The sequence below is a fragment of the Microcebus murinus genome, chromosome 10 (assembly GCF_040939455.1).
Source record: "Microcebus murinus isolate Inina chromosome 10, M.murinus_Inina_mat1.0, whole genome shotgun sequence".
NCBI lineage: Eukaryota > Metazoa > Chordata > Mammalia > Primates > Cheirogaleidae > Microcebus > Microcebus murinus.
Genome location: NC_134113.1, coordinates 51,459,315 through 51,481,969, shown reverse-complemented (window position 1 = coordinate 51,481,969; position 22,655 = coordinate 51,459,315). Strand labels below are relative to the sequence as shown.

At 31.3% G+C, this 22,655-nt stretch overlaps 1 protein-coding gene across 1 annotated transcript in view; it reads right to left on the bottom strand.

The window, feature by feature from the left end:
- Positions 1-22,655, bottom strand: part of ARID2 (AT-rich interaction domain 2) — a 167,458-nt gene that overhangs the window by 74,952 nt on the left and 69,851 nt on the right. The window contains exons 4-6 of the mRNA XM_076007199.1: positions 9,586-9,719; positions 3,863-4,081; positions 578-645 (exon numbers count right to left, since the gene is read on the bottom strand). Coding sequence (XP_075863314.1) covers positions 578-645; positions 3,863-4,081; positions 9,586-9,719 — 421 coding nt within the window. The remainder of the gene's footprint in view (positions 1-577; positions 646-3,862; positions 4,082-9,585; positions 9,720-22,655) is intronic.

The window sequence follows — 22,655 nt, the reverse complement described above, 5'->3', positions numbered from 1 at the left end:
GATAGCCTGTACCCCAGATGATAAGTAAAAGTATCTTATACTTTGAAAGCCACTGAAGTTAAACAAGTATGAATGAGAAAACAGTATGTTCAAGATTTTTTATAACTTCTTGAAATTCACAACTAGATTTTTTTTTCTAAAATGTATTTCTAGATATTTTCCTGTATACTGATACCTAGTAATCTTTTAGTCATATGTCTTTCTAAGGATTTGATGATAGGTCTGGAACTTCATTCAATCCTGAATTGTATAATTTCAGAACACACATAAAAATAAAACTTCCCTGAAACCCATGTTCCACAGTCCCAGGTGGGAAAAGGGTCTATTAAATGTTTATTACTATTACTGAAGATTTATCATTCTCAGAAATCAATATATAATAAAGTCAAATTTTATTTATGTTTATTAGATATACTAAAAGATTTTTTACTCAATTTAATCACAACTCCTAAACAGGTATGTATATATTAGGTAAAGATAAAAGTATGGGTAGTATCATATGCTCATAGAAAATGAGCAAAAATAGGCTTGGCCGTATTTAACTCAATAGGTCAACATTTTAATTTACGTGAATTACCTTAACAAAATCTCTATCAGTCTTCTCTTTCCATTCTTCTCCAAATACAGTGGAAAAGGATCCTAAAGCTAAAAAAATAAATGGTACATTCAGTAAAATGCAATTAATTCTTACAGTTAATTCTTTAATAATAGGTTGGCTTGGAGAAACAATAAAACTACATTTTAATATTTCTTGTTCACTAGAAATTATTTTTTTATAAATGACAGAAAGTCATGATAATTTCTTTTGAAACACATTTTTTAGTTATAGGATTTAAAGAAAATCTGTATTGCTACAAATTAAAAATATAGTTATATAGATAATAAAGAAATGAAGAGTACTATAATAATTACTTTGCATTAGTTTTCACTTTTAGAGAAGGAAAATATTAAAAAGTCAAACTGATGTTAATGCTATTAGTTTTCTAAACTGTTGTCATTTAAAATATTTAAATTAATTTCAGATATAATTGTGTAATTCATAGTTCAAAAAATATAGAGCAAGGCATTCTTTGAAAATAATTCCATAAATAAAATCTCCCCTAAGGAAAATTCTCAGACCAATAGCATGTTCATGTTTCTTGATAAAGGTGCTTTATCAACAACTTTATGACCCTGAAAAGTCTAATCATCCATTTTTAAAGGCTACTTCTTAATAGCACTCTCTCTCACCCATATATGTGGCACTAATTTCGCTCCCACAAAAAAATTAAGGCATATGGGTACATGTTACATTATGTTTTTCTCCTTTATGTTGTTAGCTCATACTGTCAGTTATGGAACAGACTAACAAGCAGTATGATACAAATATCTGAGCTGTGACAAAATATATTTTTTTCTTTAAAATTTAGGCCAATCCTTCATTAACTATCAGATTAATTCTGTAACAAAGCTACTGCTTTTGGAAAAAAGAAATAAAATAATATAGTGATAATTGTAAACAGAAAAACTAGTTGTTATGAGTATTAATCTTTTAAAAAAGTAAAATGAAGCCTTCTTATTGGACATGTCATGACAAGCATAACAAGTAGTATGTTTTCTGTTATAAAAGATTTATTGAATCTTTATAGTCTTGTTACGCCTTTAAGTGGGAACCTAATATTTAGTTCATACTGAGTAAGATAAAGTTTGTAAAGCACTTAGGTTAAAATAAGAATTTTCATTTTAAAAAGTATTTAAAAGGGTGAGGAATAGAAACATTTTAAAAATAAGTTATATTTGTTAATGATTTTAAGACTGATACGGTTATAAGGAAATGATAGAAATAACAGATATAAATGTTTATAATAAATAAGTTAACTATAGTGACCTAAAAAAGCATTTCATAAAATATCAAACTTACATATAAGTAGCAGCTTAATCAGAAAAATGAAGCCCACACACCACTAAAGAGATACAGGGTTTTGTTTGTCCTGCAAAGCTTTATTAAAAAACTTCACTGGGAAAAAAATATTGGATAGAAATATAAGATGGAAAAATTCAATTTTTTGTCACATAGAATTATTATACTTCTTCAAACATAAAAAATGTATAAACATTCCACACTTTCTAAAGGAAGTGACATCTATATTTACCTCTCAATTAAAATCACATTCCCTAGAAGACAAATCAAAATTTCTCGAAAGACTAAATAAATCAAATGTATCTATAATCTTTAAACTCCAAAGAGAATTATTTTTATCATGTAAAACCACTATTTTAAGTATAGAGTCTTCATAAAGTCCACTATACTCTGGAACCAAGCTTTCTAAGACTGTTCAAATGACAGAAACAATCCTTAAATAGGATTTGCTAAATTATTGATTTTTCAGTTTGCTATACTAAATAATATAATTGTCTAAAATAAAATAAAAATGCCTAAAGAATGCATAAAGAAAAATTGGATCTAAAGAACCCATGCCTTGGTTCACCAAAAGTGATAAGATTAATTCTTTCATATGCACATCTTAAGTTATTACGTTTCACGTAATTCTATTCAACAATTAAATGCTAAGACTTCACTAAAAGTATTCTGCCATGAGTATATATATTCTCTCCAAAAGCTTCATTTTAAGGTTTCTAAAAAACGTGAAATAATTTCCAACTCCAGTCTATACTAAATGTTGAAAGTTGCATCGGAAAGACCAAAATAAAATATCAGGAATCAAAGAACATGAAAGTGAGATGGAAATTCAACAAATTTATATCTTCAAAGTTATGACAGAAACTGAGAAGTAAAGGTCTTTGTTCTTCCCCATTGTAAGCAAGAATAGTTTCAGTCAGGTTAAGAAACTAATTTTCACTTTTGTTTAAACTAATTTCAAAATTGTTTTCATATAAAATAAGCACATGTCAAATTTCAAGGAATCCTATTAGATAATCCCAAATAAAACCAAAAAGTATACCACTTGACTCAAATCAAATTGCAGAAAAATGAACTCTTTTGCAACATCTTTCTGTTTAAAGATAAAAACAAAAAGTCATCAATCTGTAAAATGTTCCATCACATTCTCTCACTGACTCTGCCTACTATGCTATATACATAGTTTCCTATAAGATAAAATAATTTTAATATATGTCAATATCTCATGCTTTAAAAGGATATGCTTCTGGCAAAAAAAGTAAAAACAATGGGGTTGGGATAAGGGGAAGGGTTGGAAAGCAAGAAACAAATTTGTATCAAATTAACAATCAGCTAACAGATATTTTACAAAGAAAACCTATGAGCAAGAAAACATTTCAAAATATGTTTTCTAAATCTCTATTCAACTACCATCAGAAAACTGAAGAATTTTGTCTGAACAGTAATCCAGTCTTAATAAGAGGTAATTTCAGAAAAAATAATGAATTTGATTTATAAAAATCTACAACTAGCAAACTCTGCAAGTAAAAAAGATAAAGCATTTAATAAACTTTATTTTGATCATTTAGGGAAGCAAATTTTCAAAAGTGTTTGTTTTAACTAAAAATTCTAGTCACACACTAGTAGAAACAGACTTCAGAAAACAATTTGTTCCAGATCCTACTTTTCTTTATCAGAATTTTAATCTTCTCAACTCGAGAAACCTATATATTACTCCAAGAAAAAAAAAACAGGATTTCTACTTTAAAAGGTCTAATGAGATAAAATTAGTATTCAAATACTTAATGTTAAAATATCCCAAACATTATCTTAAATAGTATGCATTTAATATAACAAAAGGAAATAAAGAATGCCATTATATTGACAAATAAAAAGTACTTTTCTCCTTAAAAACCTTAAACAAACCCAAAACTTTAACATCTTTGTAGAATAATTATACAATATATCCAGCTTTAAACTTACTGTCATCAAACACCCCGGCATTAGCAAGTAATAAAGTGATGATTTTAGGGTCTTTTTCAAGTTGCATGACGTGCTTGCTTTCATTTGACAGGAGAGTGCATACATTAATAGCAAAGTCCACTTCATTTGGGAGTCCAGATAACAGTGAAAGCACCAATTTATTGTAATCATTTGGCGAATTAAAGTCCATAGATAGCCCATAACTTTGACGCAGATAATCTAACAAAGAAAAACAAAAACACCTTAAATATATCAAGAATTCGATACCCTTGTGGTTAATATCTTTTGAATGTAGAACACAGCTTTATTATTTTTTTAAATAAAAGATAAACTGATTAGAAGTTGAAGAAGTGCAACCTCTTAGGTTTACTAATCACTAAAATTACACTCATGAAAAAATATTAAAATACAAATATATACATATATACATATATACACACCCACTTGGACATCATTGTCAAAATATTATTGCATCATTATTTTAATTTACCTAATCTATACTTTTGACTATTACATTTCAAAGGATTTATTCTGATTTATTGGGATGTAATTTACATGGTTAACAGCCATGCTTGTTAGTACCATAATTCTATGAATTTTAACAAATGTATAGTATTTTAACTACAACCACAGTCAACAGATAGAATATTTCCATCACTCCAAAAAGTTTCTCATGCTTCTTTGTAGTCAATCCCATCCCCTACCACTAGGTAACTTGCATTCTATTTAAAGAGGTGGGTTTTTTTTAACTTTTTAAAAAATCCAGATATTTCTGAAATATTCTGAAATATTTCATTTAGAAGTTTATCTGTTCCTAAAGCTTTGTTTCATTTCAAAATGCAAAATAAATGAAGTCATATGGTGTTAGCCTTTAGTGTCTGATTTCTTCCATTTAGCAAAATACTTTTGAGATTCATATCCAAGTTGATGTGTGTATTAGTTGTCCATTCCTTTGTAAACAGAGCTTGTTTATCCATTCCATAGTTGAGGAACATTAGGATTGTTTCCAGTTTTGGGGGCTTCTGAATACAGCTACTATAAACATTCACATATGGGATTTTGTGGCGATATATTTCTTCATTTCTCTTGGCTAAATACCTACAAGTAGGATTGCTGGGTCATACATAAGTATGTATGCTTACCATTGTTAAGAAACATGAAAATGTTTTTCAAAGGGGCTTTTACCATCTTGCATTTCCACCAATAATGTACAGAGAGTGTCTCTTGTCAGTACTTAATATTGCCAGTTTTAAATATGATGAATATGAGTGCTTTAATATTTATTTTGCAAATATTTTCTCCCAGTCAGTGGTTTGTCTTTTCATTCTCCTAAGTATCTTTGAAGAGAAATTTTAATTTTGATGAAGTTAAATTTATAAATTTTTATTTTTGTGGTTCATGATTTTGTGTCCTAAGGAATCTTTAATTAAACTAAAGTATCTTTGATTTTTTTGTGAAAATATTAATTTAAAACATCTATAAAACTTGGAAGGTGGGGGAAGATGGGCTTGCAGAATGCTAAAATACTATATAATCATAATATGTACACATGAAAAATGTTTCTAGAAATACTGAATCTTAACTGGGGCAGTTTAGAACTTGGCAGCTATGTCCTGAGACAAATATCCCAAGTACATTTTTCAAATAAAGCTGTAACTAGTTTAAATGGAAAAGTTAAGAAATTAGAGTTAGAAGACTTCCAGATGAAATATTTCAGAAATATCTGGACTTTTTAAAAAGTTTTTTTAAAATCACCTCTTTAAATAGAATGCAAGGAAATCTGTCACCATATATCATAGAAAAAAATTACATAGATAAAGAATTTCTTCATTTCCCAATGTAGACAGTCAAAGAGATACCTCTTCAATTCTAAACTATTCCAGGAATGTCTACAATAACATAATGAAGTACCACAATACAGTTGTAAATGACTATGACATAGATTCTTTACAATATTTAAATTAGGATTAGGATGAGGGTTAGGTTTAAAAGTTAACGGTTAGGGCTGAATAATAAGAGATTTCATAATCTTTATGCATGATATTTGTTATAAATTAAATATAATATCTGCAGAAAAAATAATGAAACTTCTATAAATATAAATTTCTGATATTTCTTCTCTCTCTCTTTTTTTTTTTTTACAGATGCGGTCTCATTCTGTCACCCATGCTGGAGTGCAGTGGTATGATCATAGGTCAATGTAACATGCAACTCCTTGGTTCAAGCAATCCTCCCATCTCAGCCTCCCTGGTAGCTAGGACTGCAGGCAAGCACAACCATGCATAGCTAATTTTTATTATTATTATTATTATTATTATTTTGTAGAGATGGGGTCTTGCTATGGTGTCCAGGCTGGTCTTTAACTTCTGGTCTCAAGTGATCCTCCCGCCTTGGCATCCCAAAGTGCTGGGATCATAGGTGTGAGCCACCACGCCTGACCAATTTTGATATTTCTATTCTATAAACTGGAATTGATGATGATAAGCCAAATTTCAGAAAGTTAATTTTTTAGATTCCTCATAGCTTTTATGCAAGTCTCTTGAATAGAAAAAATTTGGAGCCCATACATATTGTCAGAGTCTCAAAGTTTATGTACTTTCAATATGACTTTAGAATTGTTCTATTTCCTACTAAAGAATGACAGATACTCAATTCAATACATCCGTATGTGAATGACTCTGTCAAAGACATCTTCAATTAGAACAAAAAAAAATAACTATGAAATTATATCAGGCTTGGTAAAGATACCTAAAATAATTCAGGAGAAAATGCTTACAAGATTTTAAGATCCTCCTTTCTCTTCCCAAAGTAGATATGATTGAATACCTACACTTTTATAATCAGAATGAGATTAGATATTTATTTACAACATTCTTGATTCAAAGTTTATACAAGTAGATCACTGCTAAGAAACTTAATTTGAGGCAATCACTTCTCTTTGTTTTCAGTTTAGAGGAAAGGGAGAATTGTTCCTGGATTGCTCTTGTTGTAGTCCAAATGTATGTTAGAATATGGAACATTTAAAGAAAAATCTTTACTCAAATATAACTTACAAATTTTTTTAAAAAATCTTCCTGCATGAAACTTTTCCAAATTTAAGTACCAAAAATGCAAATGGGCAGGGTGCCTGGCCTAATTTTATTAATATGTTGAATTTGATTAAATGATCACTAAAATCCTGGTTACCTCTAAAATTCTATTAATTTCAATGAGCTATCATTTGTCAATTTTGTCTAATTTTTCTATAAAGGTACTGCAAATACATTTTTCTTAAAAAAGGTAAAAAAAAAAAAAGAACAAAAAAATCCTTAATAATCCATCCAATAATCCTACAGAAATGATTGTATCCAATCTTTGTTTTATATCCAATCAATACCAAGAAGAAACACTGAAAAAGAAGTAAATCAAAGGATTGGGAATTTATGTCAAGAATAAGTGAAAAACTATCCGGGATAAATGACAAAACCACCATATATTGATGCCAGTGTTGAATTATCCTAAAACTCAAAGCAAAATGCACATGATTTTTTTGCCATTTAAAGTCACTGGGCAAAAGTAGTCAATATCCTCAATGGCAAATTCAGTCTATAAATGTATGATATTATATATCCTGGAGCTACTACCAATTTAAATTCATTATATCACCTTTCAAAACATTGATTTAGAATAGCTTTTCTTATTATCAACAATGTAAGCATCTCTAGATAAATACATTTATCCAAACCTACAAGGGGAGTAACACTGTATGATCAAAGATATAGACACAAATCTTTTCAAGGTTCTAAAAAATTTTTCTAGACACTCTTAATCTACTATTAGGTAATTCCTTTTTTTTTTGAACACACAGACACAGATGTACACACACACACACACACACTGAGTTATGAAGCTTACTCTATTTTTAAATAATACTTGAAAAGAATAATCAGTGAAGATTTGTTTTATGTAGTGATAAGTTAATTTTTAGAACATAATCATGATGTTGCTATGGCTTTCTAGAAAAATAAAAGGCACCTCTACATTCATAAATGCTGCCCTAAAATACTACCTCTTTTCAGTTTGAATTAGATATTCTGAAACTTGATGTTTCCTATCGATTCTCAGTTTCTACCTCATCATGAATCCCCAATCTTAATTTTGTCAAACATGTTACACATTACATAATTGTTCAGAAAGGAGTTGTTAAAACAACAGATTAAGCAATTCTATCATTTCTTTAACTTTTTTTAATTAACAAGTTTCATCACAGGTTTCTGAAATACTAAAAATATTTCACATTTTCTTTCTTAAAGTAAATCAATTATAATTAGGGGAGAAAAAAACAATATCCAAAAAAACAATCTAATTTTAAACAAGACCAAACATAGAAACGGGTTGGTTTGAAGAGCTATAGTAGTAGATGCCAAACTTTCTTAAAGTTACAAGGATGAAGCTCTGCTGCTATTGTAATATAGGAATCGCACAGTTTTAAGTTGAAAATGATCTTTAAAGGTCATTAGTATAACATATCATGCAATGCAGGAAAACCCTCTGGAACATTCTTGAATTCGATAGAGGTCATTAGCTCTTTTCAGGAACAAAAAGCATATCACCTAACAAGTCAACCATTTTATTTTATCAGCTTTAATTATTAGCATGATGACTTAAAATGTTCTCCTTTAGTCTTGGTTCTTACAGTGTTATAATAACTACTCATTAAACACAAAGCTAGGTTTGGCTTGGACTCCCTGCGCTACCCCTACCCAATTATACAAAAGCATCAGATGAGGACTCTTCTAATGGAGATTATAAATTGTAAAAGGAGATTCTGTTTCTTCAGTCATTACTAGTTGGGGAAGAAATATGCAGTCAAATTCAACATGAAACTTTGAAAACAGATGATGTGAAAAAAAATTGATGACACTGCCACAAATGAGACAGCTTAAATTTAAGGATAACCTATAAGAGATTGGCACTAGTATCAATTAATAATAATAAATATTTATAATAATTGTAATTTTTATAAAGAACATACTTTGAAAAAGAAATAGCTCCTCTTTTTTTATAGGACAATGTTGATGACTACAGAAACAGGAATAATGTATCTCCTTAGAGCTCTCTTATTAGTCATCAGTCCTGACTCTCAAGCCACTAAAACTGGAATCCCATCTATTCTACTCAAGAATCTCTTTATCAAACTCTCAACTTGATTATTTCCAATTTGAGTCCATCTCTTTTCAGCTGGAGATTCCTCTACAGCTGTTACGAGAATGAAAAGCAAAAAATAAAAAAATAAAAAAAAAACTTCTTCCTCGTACCACAGCAGAAAAATAGAAAATTAGAAACATTTCTGATAATTGTGGTGCTAAGAACCCCAGTAATTGTAAGAAAATTATAGAAAATCTAATAGATTCTATATGAATATTCTTGGCTTTCCTAATCCCAGCAAGACCTTCCTCTTCTCATATTTGTGACTATTCAGGATAAATCAATGATCAGTCAAAGCAATAAGGAAACATTTTACTTGAAAGCATAAGTATTTGTAACTAAATATTTCTGCAACTACAATTCTTAAGCAACAAGTGATAGAATGGTCCCTGGTATCAATTAGATATCAATCTTTGAAAGCTGTATTACCCTAGGCCTTGAGTGTTCTCATGTGCAAACTAAGGGACTAATTCATTGAATGATGTCTGTTTTCCTAATTCAAAACCTTAGCCCTGTTAATGTCGGGTGATATTTACCTGACACACTGTGTTGCTGGTAATTGTAGGAAGATGGAATTGCACCAATAGGAAGCTGTGGCTTTGGATTGCCTGGTGGTACCTCATCATCATCCTCCCCAAAATGATGAACTTTCTCATACTTTTCTAGGTAACTGAAATAGAAAAACAACATGTAAAGATTTAAACATAGATTTATGTCTTATTTTTAAACTCCTACCACATACATCTCTTTTCCTTTTCTAAATGCCCCCAAATCTAAAAAATAATATAAAAATACCATAAACCTCATATATCAGCAGAACAGAAACTTCAGTATATTATTTATTATTTATTAATATTGCAGATAAACTCAATACAACAGTTCTAAAAATATTTTTATATTTTCAAAAACATGTAAGAACATAAAATAGAGAATATCAAACAACAATTATATGTAGAGAATAGTACATTTACTTAGATTTTTTAAAAAAAGTTATACATGGTTGGTCATCGTAAAAGCCAAATAAAAATGAGAAGATTCCCTAACCCCTGGCTTCTCCAATCTCATTTATCAGAGATAACCACAGGTTCATGTGCATACTTCAGCATATTTTCTATAAATATTTTTATTTAATAATATATTTCAGAGATCTAAGCATGTCAATACATACTGTACTACCTCATTCTTTTTAAACAGGTATATAATATTTGATACTATTGATACCTAATAATTTAACTAGTTCTCTAGCAATTCATGTAAGTTATTTTTAGTTTCCATTTTTTGCTATCACAAATCATGTTGTAATACACTTAATCTGTACACTTGTTTGAATATTTTCTCTGGAAAGTCACTGGAAATGTACAAACATTTTAAACAGCAATGGCAAAATTCTAATCCAAAAGTAGTGTGCCTAATACATTTTGACCAATTTTTAAGATAGTTCCTATATCCCCCACTGTATCACCATTACTGGGTATAATCAATATTTTTAATATAAATCAGGATTAATTTTTCAAATTCACAATCTCTTATCACCTACCAATTTCAAATAAAATTTTCAAGTAAGATTTTAAAATGGGGAAACAATTGGTGAATCCATGTCAAATATCACACTGTATTCTAACACAGTTATTATTGTATTTCACAAATAAGAGTTAAACTGATTAATATACTAATTTACATTTACCATAGAAAAGTTCTACATGTAATTATTTAACAGATCATCAATCCTTCTACAATTCCTGATTCAGGCAAGTACTAAGTCTATTAGCAACCAGGCAAAGGCATTATATGTAACCAAAATGTAGGTTTTTTAGACAGCTGAGGTCAGGGAGGTGGGGTGTCCATGAATATATAAGATGATCTCAGAAGTATTATTTTGTTTTGTTTTTAGTACCAAACCTTAATTTTCAAGGTAGAATAAATGGAAGCTATAATTTTACAAATATAAAAACTAGTGGCATGGAAAATCATTACCATTTATCATTCTCCCCTTCCAGCTTTACAAAGCACAATATTTCAAATCCTTGAGCCTGGAAATAAATTAAACGGTTCCCTTCCATTCCTACCAAGTTCTCTATATAAGCTCATTTTGAGCAGGGAATTCTTTCCTAGCAGGTAGCTTGATAACTAATGAATCCAACACTTTTCTTTATGATTGTAGATACAGCATACCAAAGCAGAGACATATGCACAGATATAATCCCTGAGTGTTGAAAAGGGTATGCAGCTGCACACATTTAAACCTGATCCTGGGCATGTCCCCAACAGATAGAATTTACAGTGTAAAGATATAAAGCAAACAAAAAATGATTAAAAAGGGGCAGTCTCTCTCTAGTATAAACCCATAATGGTCTTAAATGGGTAAATGAATCAAGCCTATTCTTTTTGGATTGCTAATACCATAGAAAGAAGAGTATATATAAATGTAGACATAAAAAGCAAACTGTCCTAGCACTCTGGGAGGCCGAGACGGGTGGATTGCTCGAGGTCAGAAGTTCGAAACCACCCTGACTGAGACCCCGTCTCTACTAAAAATAGAAAGAAATTAATTGAGTGACTAAAAATATATATACAAAAAATTAGGGCATGGGGGCGCATGCCTGTAGTCCCAGCTACTTGGGAGGCTGAGGCAGGAGGATCACTTGAGCCCAGGAGATTGAGGTTGCTGTGAGCTAGGCTGACGCTATGGCACTCACTCTACCCTGGGCAACAAAGTGAGACTCTGTCTCAAAAAAAGAAAGCAAACTGGAAAAACAGCTGCTCAAAATTTATGTGACATCTTTTCTGCAAATGAGGTATAATCTGTCACATGAAATCACCTGGATTAGTATTGGTACATGTATTTTAGACAGGTCTTTTAGAATTGATTGAACTCATTGTAAAATTGGTTAAAAAAGACTACAGAGAATAATCTTTACAAAATAATTGTTATCTAAATATATCAAAATAACAATGAAGATTTAGAATTTTAAAATCAAAATCTTACAACCAACTAATATGTTTAAGATGCTCTTTTTATTAATAAATTTGCTACTCATAATTGAGCACGGTAGATTTAAAATAGGTATGTTTTTCATACAGCTGAAAGAGCAAACATTACTAGTAAAGAAACACTATAAATATGAACTAGTCCTTCCTATAACACCCAAAATGGAACATAAGCAATACAGACTGAACTGATAACAGAAGTATTATATACTCATAATATATCACATATATTATTATAAACATAAAGCCCTTTATAATTCAAAATTCATAAGATTTTAAAAATATATTATTAATACTTCTGACCCCTTGTGACATTCTAACACTATTCCTCCAAACAGAGTCTTTGCACAATTCCAAACTCCCACAATTTATGATTTAGGCTAATTTTTATGATTTTTTAAATTTTTTATTTCCCTGGCTTGCAGGCCAGTACTTGCTCTCATTGCCATCATTAAATATTTCCAAATGAGACAAAAAAAATTGGCAAGCAGTCTTGTTCCTCTCAATAAATAAGTGCAAAGTCTTTTAGTTTTTAGTTATAATTCTAAAAATTAAAAAGTATTAACAGCGGAGAGAACACAGCTAAAATACAAAGTTACATTTCAAAGTCCAAGTCTTCTGATTTAATTCTCTAACATGACCTTGAGTTTATACACTAAGAGATCTACTGTGTTCACTCATTAAACTACAATGCTAAACTGCACATTTCTTTTTCTTTCTCAAAGTCAATGACATCACTTTTAATAGTTAACATATTAATCAAACAAATATTTACTGAGCTCCTACAGTACTCTTCCTAGTATACTACATATGTAACTCAAGATTGTAAAATACTAGAATCTAGATGGAAGCCCAGTTCAACATTGGGAGGGATGGATTACATCTTTTTCTTCAACTTGGCATGAATTTATTTCATGGTGGTGTCTCTATGCCATAGAAGGAGGCAAATATGAAAAGTTGGCATATAAAACAGAATTTATTTTAAATTAAATAATTAAAAAGCTTAAGTGTGACCAATACAATGGAGGAAAAAGTCCACTGAAAATAGCATCAAGTAACACGGACACCATTGCAGTGAATGTGGAGAAATTAAACATACCTCTTGCGGTATCTGACAGAGTAAGTAAACAAAAAAATAAATCAGGTTATAGAAGACTTGAATATAATCACCAATAAGATTTATTTGACACATAATGATTTTGTTTTCAAATCTCCATGGAAATTGTAAAACTGATCATATATCAATTCACATAGAAAACCACAGTAAATTTAAGACAAAAATGAAAGACATGTATGATAAACAGGAACTCAAACAAAGAAATAAAAAATTTAAAAACTGGTGGTCCTACAGAAGAGACCAGAATAAATGAAACAGAAGCAATAATCATTGATATAACAGAAGAATTTCTTTAACTGAAAGGCTTAACATATATATCAAAAAGTTCCCTAGGGTTGGGGTGTCAGGGTGAATACATCATCAGACAAAACTTAAAGAAAAGGGAAAAACACTCAGACACATCTTGATGAAAGATTTAAGCTTCAAAGATAGAAAAGATTCCTAGAACTATCCAGAACCACCATTTCCCCACAAAAAGTTACATGGAACATTTGTACAAGGCTGTCTTCTCTCCAAAATAAATTGCTAGAAGATAATGAACAAATATGTGAGTTTTGAGGAGAAAGGTTATTTCACAGGAATTCCCTATACAACAGAAATTCACTTTCAGATATATAAAGACTCAGAAAGAATAAAGGCATAGAGCTCTCAGGGAAGGGGGTGAGGGACACTCAAATAAGTGCTCTAATTGACAGACACATCAAAATTAAAGGAATGGTTAGAAACAGAGAATAGAATGGTGGTTACCAAGGCCAGGGGAATGGAGAGAAAGGGGAGATATTGGTCAAAGGATACAAACTTTTCAGTTATGATATGAATAAGTTCAGGGGATCTAATATACAGCATGGTGATTAAAGTTAACAATACTGAATTGTTACACTGTATTTGAAATATGCTTAAATATTCTTACCACAAAACAAAAAGGGTAACTAGGTGAGGTAACAGATGTGTTAACTAACTTGATAGTGGTAATCATTTTATAAAAGATGTATACCAAATCATGCCATTGTACAGATTAAAATATTCGTCAATTATTTCTCAATAAAACTGGAAAACTCTTAAAAAATTAAGGAATCATTAAGTAGCAATGCTGATGACTGATAAGCTTAAAAAATGGAACACTATTAAAATAATTCAAAAATTATACTCCTGATATGAAGCTCAAGAACTTTTTCACAAAGATGGGGAAAAGAGAACAATGCATTAAGAAGAATTAAATCTGTACTCTGTGTGTTACACAGGAAGAGTGAACAAAATGGGTTTATTCTCATAATTAATATTAATGGAAATATGTTCTCAGCTGAGTTTCTAAATTTTTTTCAAGTGTTTAACAGCAAAAGTAAAATCAGGAGGATCATTACTTTCAAAATCACCATAGGGAAATTTAAGTGCTAGTGTATATAAATACACAGAGAGGAGGAGAAAAGAATATTCTGTGATGAAGCAATTCCATTTTCAGGCACATAACAACAACAAAAAAACCCTGCATACAACACAAATATCCATAAATGACAGCACAGATAAAAACACTGTGGCATATTCATGCAATGAAATACTATATGGCAATAAAAATTAAACTAAAATGAATCTATACAAATAACCACCAACAACAAAACATTAAGTATAACAATCGTTTCAGAAGAATCCATTATGATTCTATTTATATGAAGATCATATAAACATGCAAAACACTTTGAATATATTTTTAGCAACATGCCAGTATGTAGTAAAATCACAAAGAAAAGCAAGATAACGATCACCACCAAAAATAAGCTAGGATTTACCCCACTATAGAAAGATGTAATAAAGGAATACAATGGTTTTCAAAGGTATTAGTAAGGTTAATTTTTTTTTCGTAGTATAGATAAACTTACATGTATTAAGCTTTAGTGTGTGTATATTTCACAATTTAAAAACATTAAAAAATACCAAAAAACAATAGTGAGTTATTTCAAACTATTAAAACAGATATTTCCATTGCTATGTAAAATCTTTCCAATTATAGAAAAATATTAGAAGTTACCCTGAAAAGTATAATTTTTTAAAACTCTTATGTCATAAAAATTGCTGTTAAAAAATTGCTACATATAAAAATAGTAGAAAAACCAATCTATTGGTATATATTAAATAACCACCCCACCAAGACTCTCAAGATTTTACCGTGGAAACCCAGTGATAGTCCAACATTGAAAATTTCATAACATTTAACTCACATGTAGATTAAAAAAAAAAGATATATATAAACAAAGAATGCCAAAGGCATTTAATAAAATGAAGTATTCACGCTTCACTGAAAAAAAATTAATTAATAAAGAATTCCAGAATACTTCTACTTTTGGATCTCTCCGATGGAGCCTTTGTTGTACAATTCAGGGAATTTTCAACATACCCTTTTTCCAGTACAAGCCTTCTCTGGACTTCACAACCCAAATTGAGCCATCATTTTTGCTTCTTTAGAAAAGTACTCTCCAAAGTGGGGCACACACATAAGACACTCCAATAGGAAAAGATATTTAATTTATAGATTGACACAATCTCCTCCTTCCCTCACTTCATATATCAGGGAGAACTACATATGTTACTCATCTCATCTGAGACAATGTGGAGGGGCTAAAAATGAAACTTTCACTCATTTGTTAGCTCAGCAGTGGGGGGAATCTGTGGCCTTCTATGTCCTTAGATGTGGTCTTTTGACTGAATCCAAATTTCACAGAACAAATCTTTTTATTTTTATTAATACATTTGTCTTTTATGTTTTTTATTTTTAAAATGAACCTACTTAAAATACCACAGAATAAAATAAGTTTCAATGAAATAATCCTCCAAGATTGACTGGTACAATTAGAACATTAGTAAGCCATAAGAGCTAAACTGACAGCTGCTACACTCATGATTTAGTTCTGACTTTCCCTGCCTGACTGGCACCACTACCACATGAGGCTGGTTAGCTAGAGTTTATGGGGGTCCAGTATGCCAGTCTGTTATCAGCTTTTGACAATGGTGCACTGTGTTTCTGTTTGAAGCAGAATTTGTGAATAGTTGCACAGTTCGACAGTATTTTTTAATTGTATCTGCTTAACAGCCCATCATATCAAAGAAGACCAAGAGAATGCTAAAGGAAGAAAACATTTTTAATGAAGTTGAGAACTGCAATATTATCTTGTTTCTGCTAAAGATAAGATGATTTGTTTGCTTTGTGATACACTACACTATCAACACTAAAAAAAAAAATCAATGCTCATCAGTATTATAACACTTATAAGGACCACAAATATTTTAAATTAGAGGAAGAGGTAGGAAAGGTTATATTGCAGAATATAAAAGATGAAAAGCAAAAGCAAAGAGTTCTTTCAAGCAGTAATAAGACCTGGAAATAATACCACTGAAGCAACTTATAAAGTAGCTTATATACTTGGGGAAAAAAGGAAAGCCATTCAGTGATGCAGAAATTGTGAATGAATGCACTGTCCAAGTTGTAGGATGCTTAGACTCCGATAACATTTCTAAATATAAACAACTGCCCCTTTCAAGGAGAACCATGACTAATCATTAGCCTTCAACTTAACAGAACAACTTCATGCAATACTTCAAAAGGAAAATATATATTATTCAATCACTTTGGATGAATCAACTGATACTACTGACTTGGCACACGTTTTATACTTCATTCAAGTCACAACAGAAAATTTTCTTTGCTATGAAGTCACTCACTTTGGGCACTCTTGAGAGAATTTGGGGAATAGATATCTCCAACAACTTTCAAGGTAAATGTCATGAAATTGGACTTAATTTGGTAAATTTAGTGAGTGTATGTACAGATGGCGCACCTTCCATGACAGGAAAACGTGAAGGGTCTACTGCACAGATTTTAAAAAAGTATTAACAGATACAGATGCTCTCATTTCTTTTCACTGTATCTTACATTGGCAAAACCTCTGTGCTAAAGCTACTATTTTAAGTGACATTTTGCAACAAGTTACAAGTACTGTTAACTATATTCATGCAAATGCAACATGGCATCATCAGTTATATAACACGCTAATGTAGAAAGATGAGGTATTCAGTGTGGATCTGCCATATTCTAAAGTGTGTTGGCTATCACAGGGACAAGTGTTAGGCAAAATTTTATCTCTATGAGAACAGATAGTTAAATTTTATGAAGAATAGAATCAGCAATGTGAATTATTGAAAGAAGGTTTCTATAGGAATGCAGCATTTTTGTGTGATATGTCAAATCAAAATGACTTGAATATTTCTTTGCAAGATAAAACTGAGTCTATATAAGACATGTGGCAAAAAAATCCAAGCCTTTCGAAAAAAGCTACCTTTTTTCAAAATATTTCTTCAAAAAAAATTTGAGATGAACACTTTCCCCAGTTAGCAAAGGTCACTGATGACCAGATGACACATATGAATCATTTGAAGAATATGCAACTGTTATAGACCTATTAATTAGAAAATGCAATGAAAGTTTCACTGACACTAAGAATCATGACATCACATTCAAGTTAGCATATTTCAGCCTCACCTCGTGACATCACTAAGTCACCTAAATAACCACAGATGGAATTGATTAAGCTCTCAGAGGATCACATTTTAAAGTCATTGTTTGATACCAAGAAAGATCCAACTGAAATATGGAAAAATGCAGAATACTCATGCCTTCATTAACATGCCTGAAAAATGCTTTCCTGCATTTCAACCACTGTTGCAAATCTACATTTCCTACCTAACCCAAATCAAGATGCCCTTAAGGTCACAAATGACTGATCCATCTACAGGATCAACTGAAACTGCAGACCTCCATGCTACAACCAAATATTTAAATACTTTCATACTTTCAAACAAAAAGCAGACAATAAAGTCATTAAAAAGGTTAGTTATCTTTAAAATGAACAAAGTTTTCATTTTATGAAATTAAGTACATAGTAGTTAGATTTTTATAAAATAATATACATTTTTAAGTATATCTAATTGAAGTTTCTTGAATGAAGCCTTATTTGATAATAGCTATATTAATGCAACCTTCCAACAGTTCCCCACCCCTGTTAGCTTTTGACCAGTGAAACCTTTACTCATGCATTACTTTGCATAAACTAATGTCTGTGTGTGTCTAGGTTAAATGGATTTAAAGATAATATTATATAATTTTAGCTGAATTATCTCTCACAAAAAGGACAATATTAATGGATTCCTCCAAAGAAATCAGTTTCCATAATGCAAGCAAAAATAAGCAAGAAAATGGCAGAGTAGACACTTATAACATGAGCTTATGGTCAACCACACTATGAAATTGACAATGCAATCAGATACGAAAGGATTACGCCAAAAATTTCAAAGTTACAAAAAAAAAATAAAAAAATCTAAACTCTGGGTTTACATGCTCTAACAAGGAAAATGAACCTTGTCTTAAATTAGTGCTATACTTTTTGTTACCAGATGATTTGTAAGATGCTTACAACTTAGTATCTAGAACTTAAAAGACAAACCTCTACATTTAGGAATATCTTCAAATCACTGAAACTTAATCAAGTACTTTTTAAAGCTTAAAATTAAATATTATTACATGTAAACATATTGATAAATATTTACAAGAATCATTTTGGATGCTAACTTCTGTGTCACTGAGGAAAGATTTATTCATTTTCTCATGATAAAAATGGCAATTGATAGTACATAGAAAATGCAGCAACAAAACAAATACTGTTGGAAATAAGAAAACATTATTGAAGAGTTGAAGAAATAAGGATTAGAGCAAATTACACTGTGTGGGAGGTTTCTATATAGCCGAATTCAAGTACAGATGTTTCTAACATGTCTGAGCTTATGGTATTTACTAGATTTTCTTTCAAAAATGAAATTCACAAATAACTAATTTTTGGTGACTCATTAAAGGAAAGCTGTACCATGGAAAATATATTGTCATAAGCAAATGACTTGTTTTTAGAAAAAGTTTTTTTCAGAAAAACATGTTAAATCTACTTAATGCCATAATGAAGAAGCAGCTGCTTTAACTGTAAAAGGGAAGAGGAGGAGAGAGTAGTGGGAAAGGAAAAGGAAAAAGAGGAAAAGAGAAGAAAGGAGACCTTACAGGGTAAGATTAAACCTGTGAAAATCATTTATTGCCTCATATATATGAGGTAATCATTTATTGCCTCAAATTGACAGGCAAGCCAATGTAGCAAAGAAGCTGGACATTAGCAATGCCAAAGTGCTACAGGATAATTTCAATGTAGTCAACTATATAAAAACAAAGTTTTTGATATATAGCAAAATTTTCCCATATACTTCGTGAGATATGAAGCAATATGAAAAATCTTATTTTCCCACACAGAGTCTGAAGGGATATCTCAGTGAAGAGTGCTTATAAATGCTGCCAACCTTAAGAAGAGTTATACACAACTTTTCTAAAGTCCCAAATTTTCTAACTTTTCCTGTAACAACATTAGATAATGGGCAGTATTTCAACCAGCAGATTATTTAGAAAGCAAAGCAAAGCAATAAAGATGCTTAATCCATCTTATGAGCCAGTAAAGGTAAAATTTTAACAATAAAGAACCTAACTACTTTTAAAAAGAAACGTATGCAATAGAGAACTTTTTATTTTAAAGGCTATTTTTTTAAAAAGTATTTTCCTTCTATCAAAAGTGACTTTTTTACTGAAAACACTGTGCACATTGTCATATTAAAACTTTCATATCTACACTGAACTAGAAAAAAAGAATTTTCCAAACTATTTAAAAATTTTCCTTAGGTTTCTGTAGGCTTTCAATCCTTTAAAAACAATTTTTATATTGCTATAGATTCATACTTTTCTTCAGAACAATAGAACAAAGAATTCATACGTACTCTATCCAGATACACCAATTGTTTACATGTTCCTTCACTTGCCTTATCATAGTCTCTCTCTCTTTCTCTCTCACCCTCCTCCCTCCCTACACACACACTTTTTTTCATGAACCATTTAAAATAAGTTGGTTTTCACTGTTTTTCACACCCTTGACATTCTTCAAGAGTTTAGGGCAGGCCAGGCGTGGTGGCTCAAGTCTATAATTCTAGCACTCTAGGAGGCCGGGGTTGGAGGATTGCTTGAGTCCAGGAGCTCCTGACCAGCCTGAGCATGAGTGAGACCAATCTCTACAGAAAAGAGAAAAATTACCTGGGCATGGTGGCGCAGGCCTGTACTACCAGCTACTCTGTAGGCTCAGGCTCTGCACCTGAGCCCAGGTGTCGGAGGATGCAGTGAGCTATGATGATGCCACTGCACACTAGCCCAGGTGACAGAGCGAGACCCTGTCACAAAAAAACAAACAAAAAAAAAACTTTGAAGAAAAAAAAAGCGTATAGGACAGTTATTTTGTAGAATATCCCTTAATTTGGGTTTATCTGATGTTTCTTCATTAATTAAATTAGACACAAAGAATGCATTTTGAGCTGGGCGTGGTGGCTAACGCCTGTAATCCTAGCATTCTGGGAGGCCGAGGGGGGGGGAGTCGCTCAAGGTCAAGAGTTTGAAACCAGCCTGAGCAAGAGTGAAACCCAATCTCTACTAAAAATAGAAATAAATTAATTGGCCAACTAAAAATATATATAAAAAATTAGCCGGGCATGGTGGCGCATGCCTGTAGTCCCAGCTACTCGGGAAGCTGAGGCAGGAGGATCGCTTGAGCCCAGGAGTTTGTGGTTGCTGTGAGCTAGACTGATGCCACGGTACTCTCGCCCAAGCAACAGACTGAGACTCTGTCTCAAAAAAAAAAAAAAAAAAAAAAAAAAAAAAGAATGCATTTTGGAAGGAATACAACTGATGTGAATTGGTATCCTAGTGCACTGTTCTAGATGCTAAGAATACTTAGTAAACAAAACAGACAAACATTCCCAACCCAATGGAGCTAGTTATGACATTCTCATGGGGGGAGAAAAATAAACAATGAGAATAATATACTTTTTAAAAAGATCATAAAAAGATTTTTATCTGGTTAATAATAAAATTTAAAATATAATTTATTTCATTTTATTTATCATCTTAAAAATTTACTTTTTACATATTTCTATCTCAATACATTTAGGTTTTATTTGGAAGATATACCCTAATTTTTTACTCTTAGGAATATAATCATAGTCTAAAGAACAGAAAAGTAGAGAGGAAAAATGCCAAGAGTTTTTAGATGTAAAGCTGGATGGAAGAAATAAGTTATGAAACTTCAGGTTGTCCCCCCTTACAGAATGAATAAAAGCATTTCCAGGTTTAAGAAGAATCATTACGATTTAATAGGCTAAAGAGGTTTTTATTGTTTCCTGCAAGTATGTGTATGAGAAGAGGGTTGTCTTAGATATTAAGCAGATAAAATTAAGGCTGCATTGTTTGTTTGTTGATATCCTGCATTCAAGTACCCTACTATTTGGAGCACTGTCCAAAGTGATGGGCAGTAAAGTCTGGCCTCACACTAAAAACATAAAAGGGTGAAAAAAGCCTACTCTTCACTTCTAGGTAGCTATAACATGGACATATAACTCAATTTTGACCAAATGGATGATCTTGCATGAAAATTTGAATTTTTAGGGAATAACAAACATAGGTTTATTCAGAACAGTGGTAGTAGGAGCCAATTCCTGGTTCTCCAGACTTCTTGCAAATTTCTTTTCTTCTGAAATTTGATTTACGTTGTTTGTAACTAGTTACAGTCCATGACCCAATAATTTCACTTCTAGAAATTTATACTGTATGGCTTGCAGGCAAAGACTAGATAAGGATATAGAATACTACAGTACTTTTTGACAACAAAAGACTGGGGTGCGGGGGAACCTACATTTTCAAATAATAGGAAAGCACTGTTTTAGATTCTTAAATTAGATTAAGCTGTAAAAAAAAAAGTCAGGGCCGGGCGCTGTGGCTCACGCCTGTAATCCTAGCTCTTGGGAGGCCGAGGTGGGCGGATTGCTCAAGGTCAGGAGTTCAAAACCAGCCTGAGCAAGAGCGAGACCCCGTCTCTACTATAAACAGAAAGAAATTAATTGGCCAACTGATATATATATAAAAAAAATTAGCCGGGCATAGTGGCGCATGCCTGTAGTCCCAGCTACTCGGGAGGCTGAGGCAGAAGGATCACTCGAGCCCAGGAGTTTGAGGTTGCTGTGAGCTAGGCTGACGCCACGGCACTCACTCTAGCCTGGACAACAAAGTAAGACTCTGTCTCAAAAAAAAAAAAAAAAAAAAAAAAAAGTCAGATCTCTATTAATATATATTATATACTAATATATATTAATATGTAATTTTAAAGAGTGCAGAACAACTGTGTATATGATAAATTTCTATCTATATAATAAAAAGGAGATCAGCTATACTCTTGCATGTGAACAAAGTATTTCTGGTATAGAATAAATAATCTATAATAGTGGTTACCTTCATATTGGAGACTTTCTTACCCTTTACGTTATTTGAATTTTTCCCTTTTTTTAAACAAAATGCTTGACTACTTCTCAATAAAAAGGGTTAATTAAAAA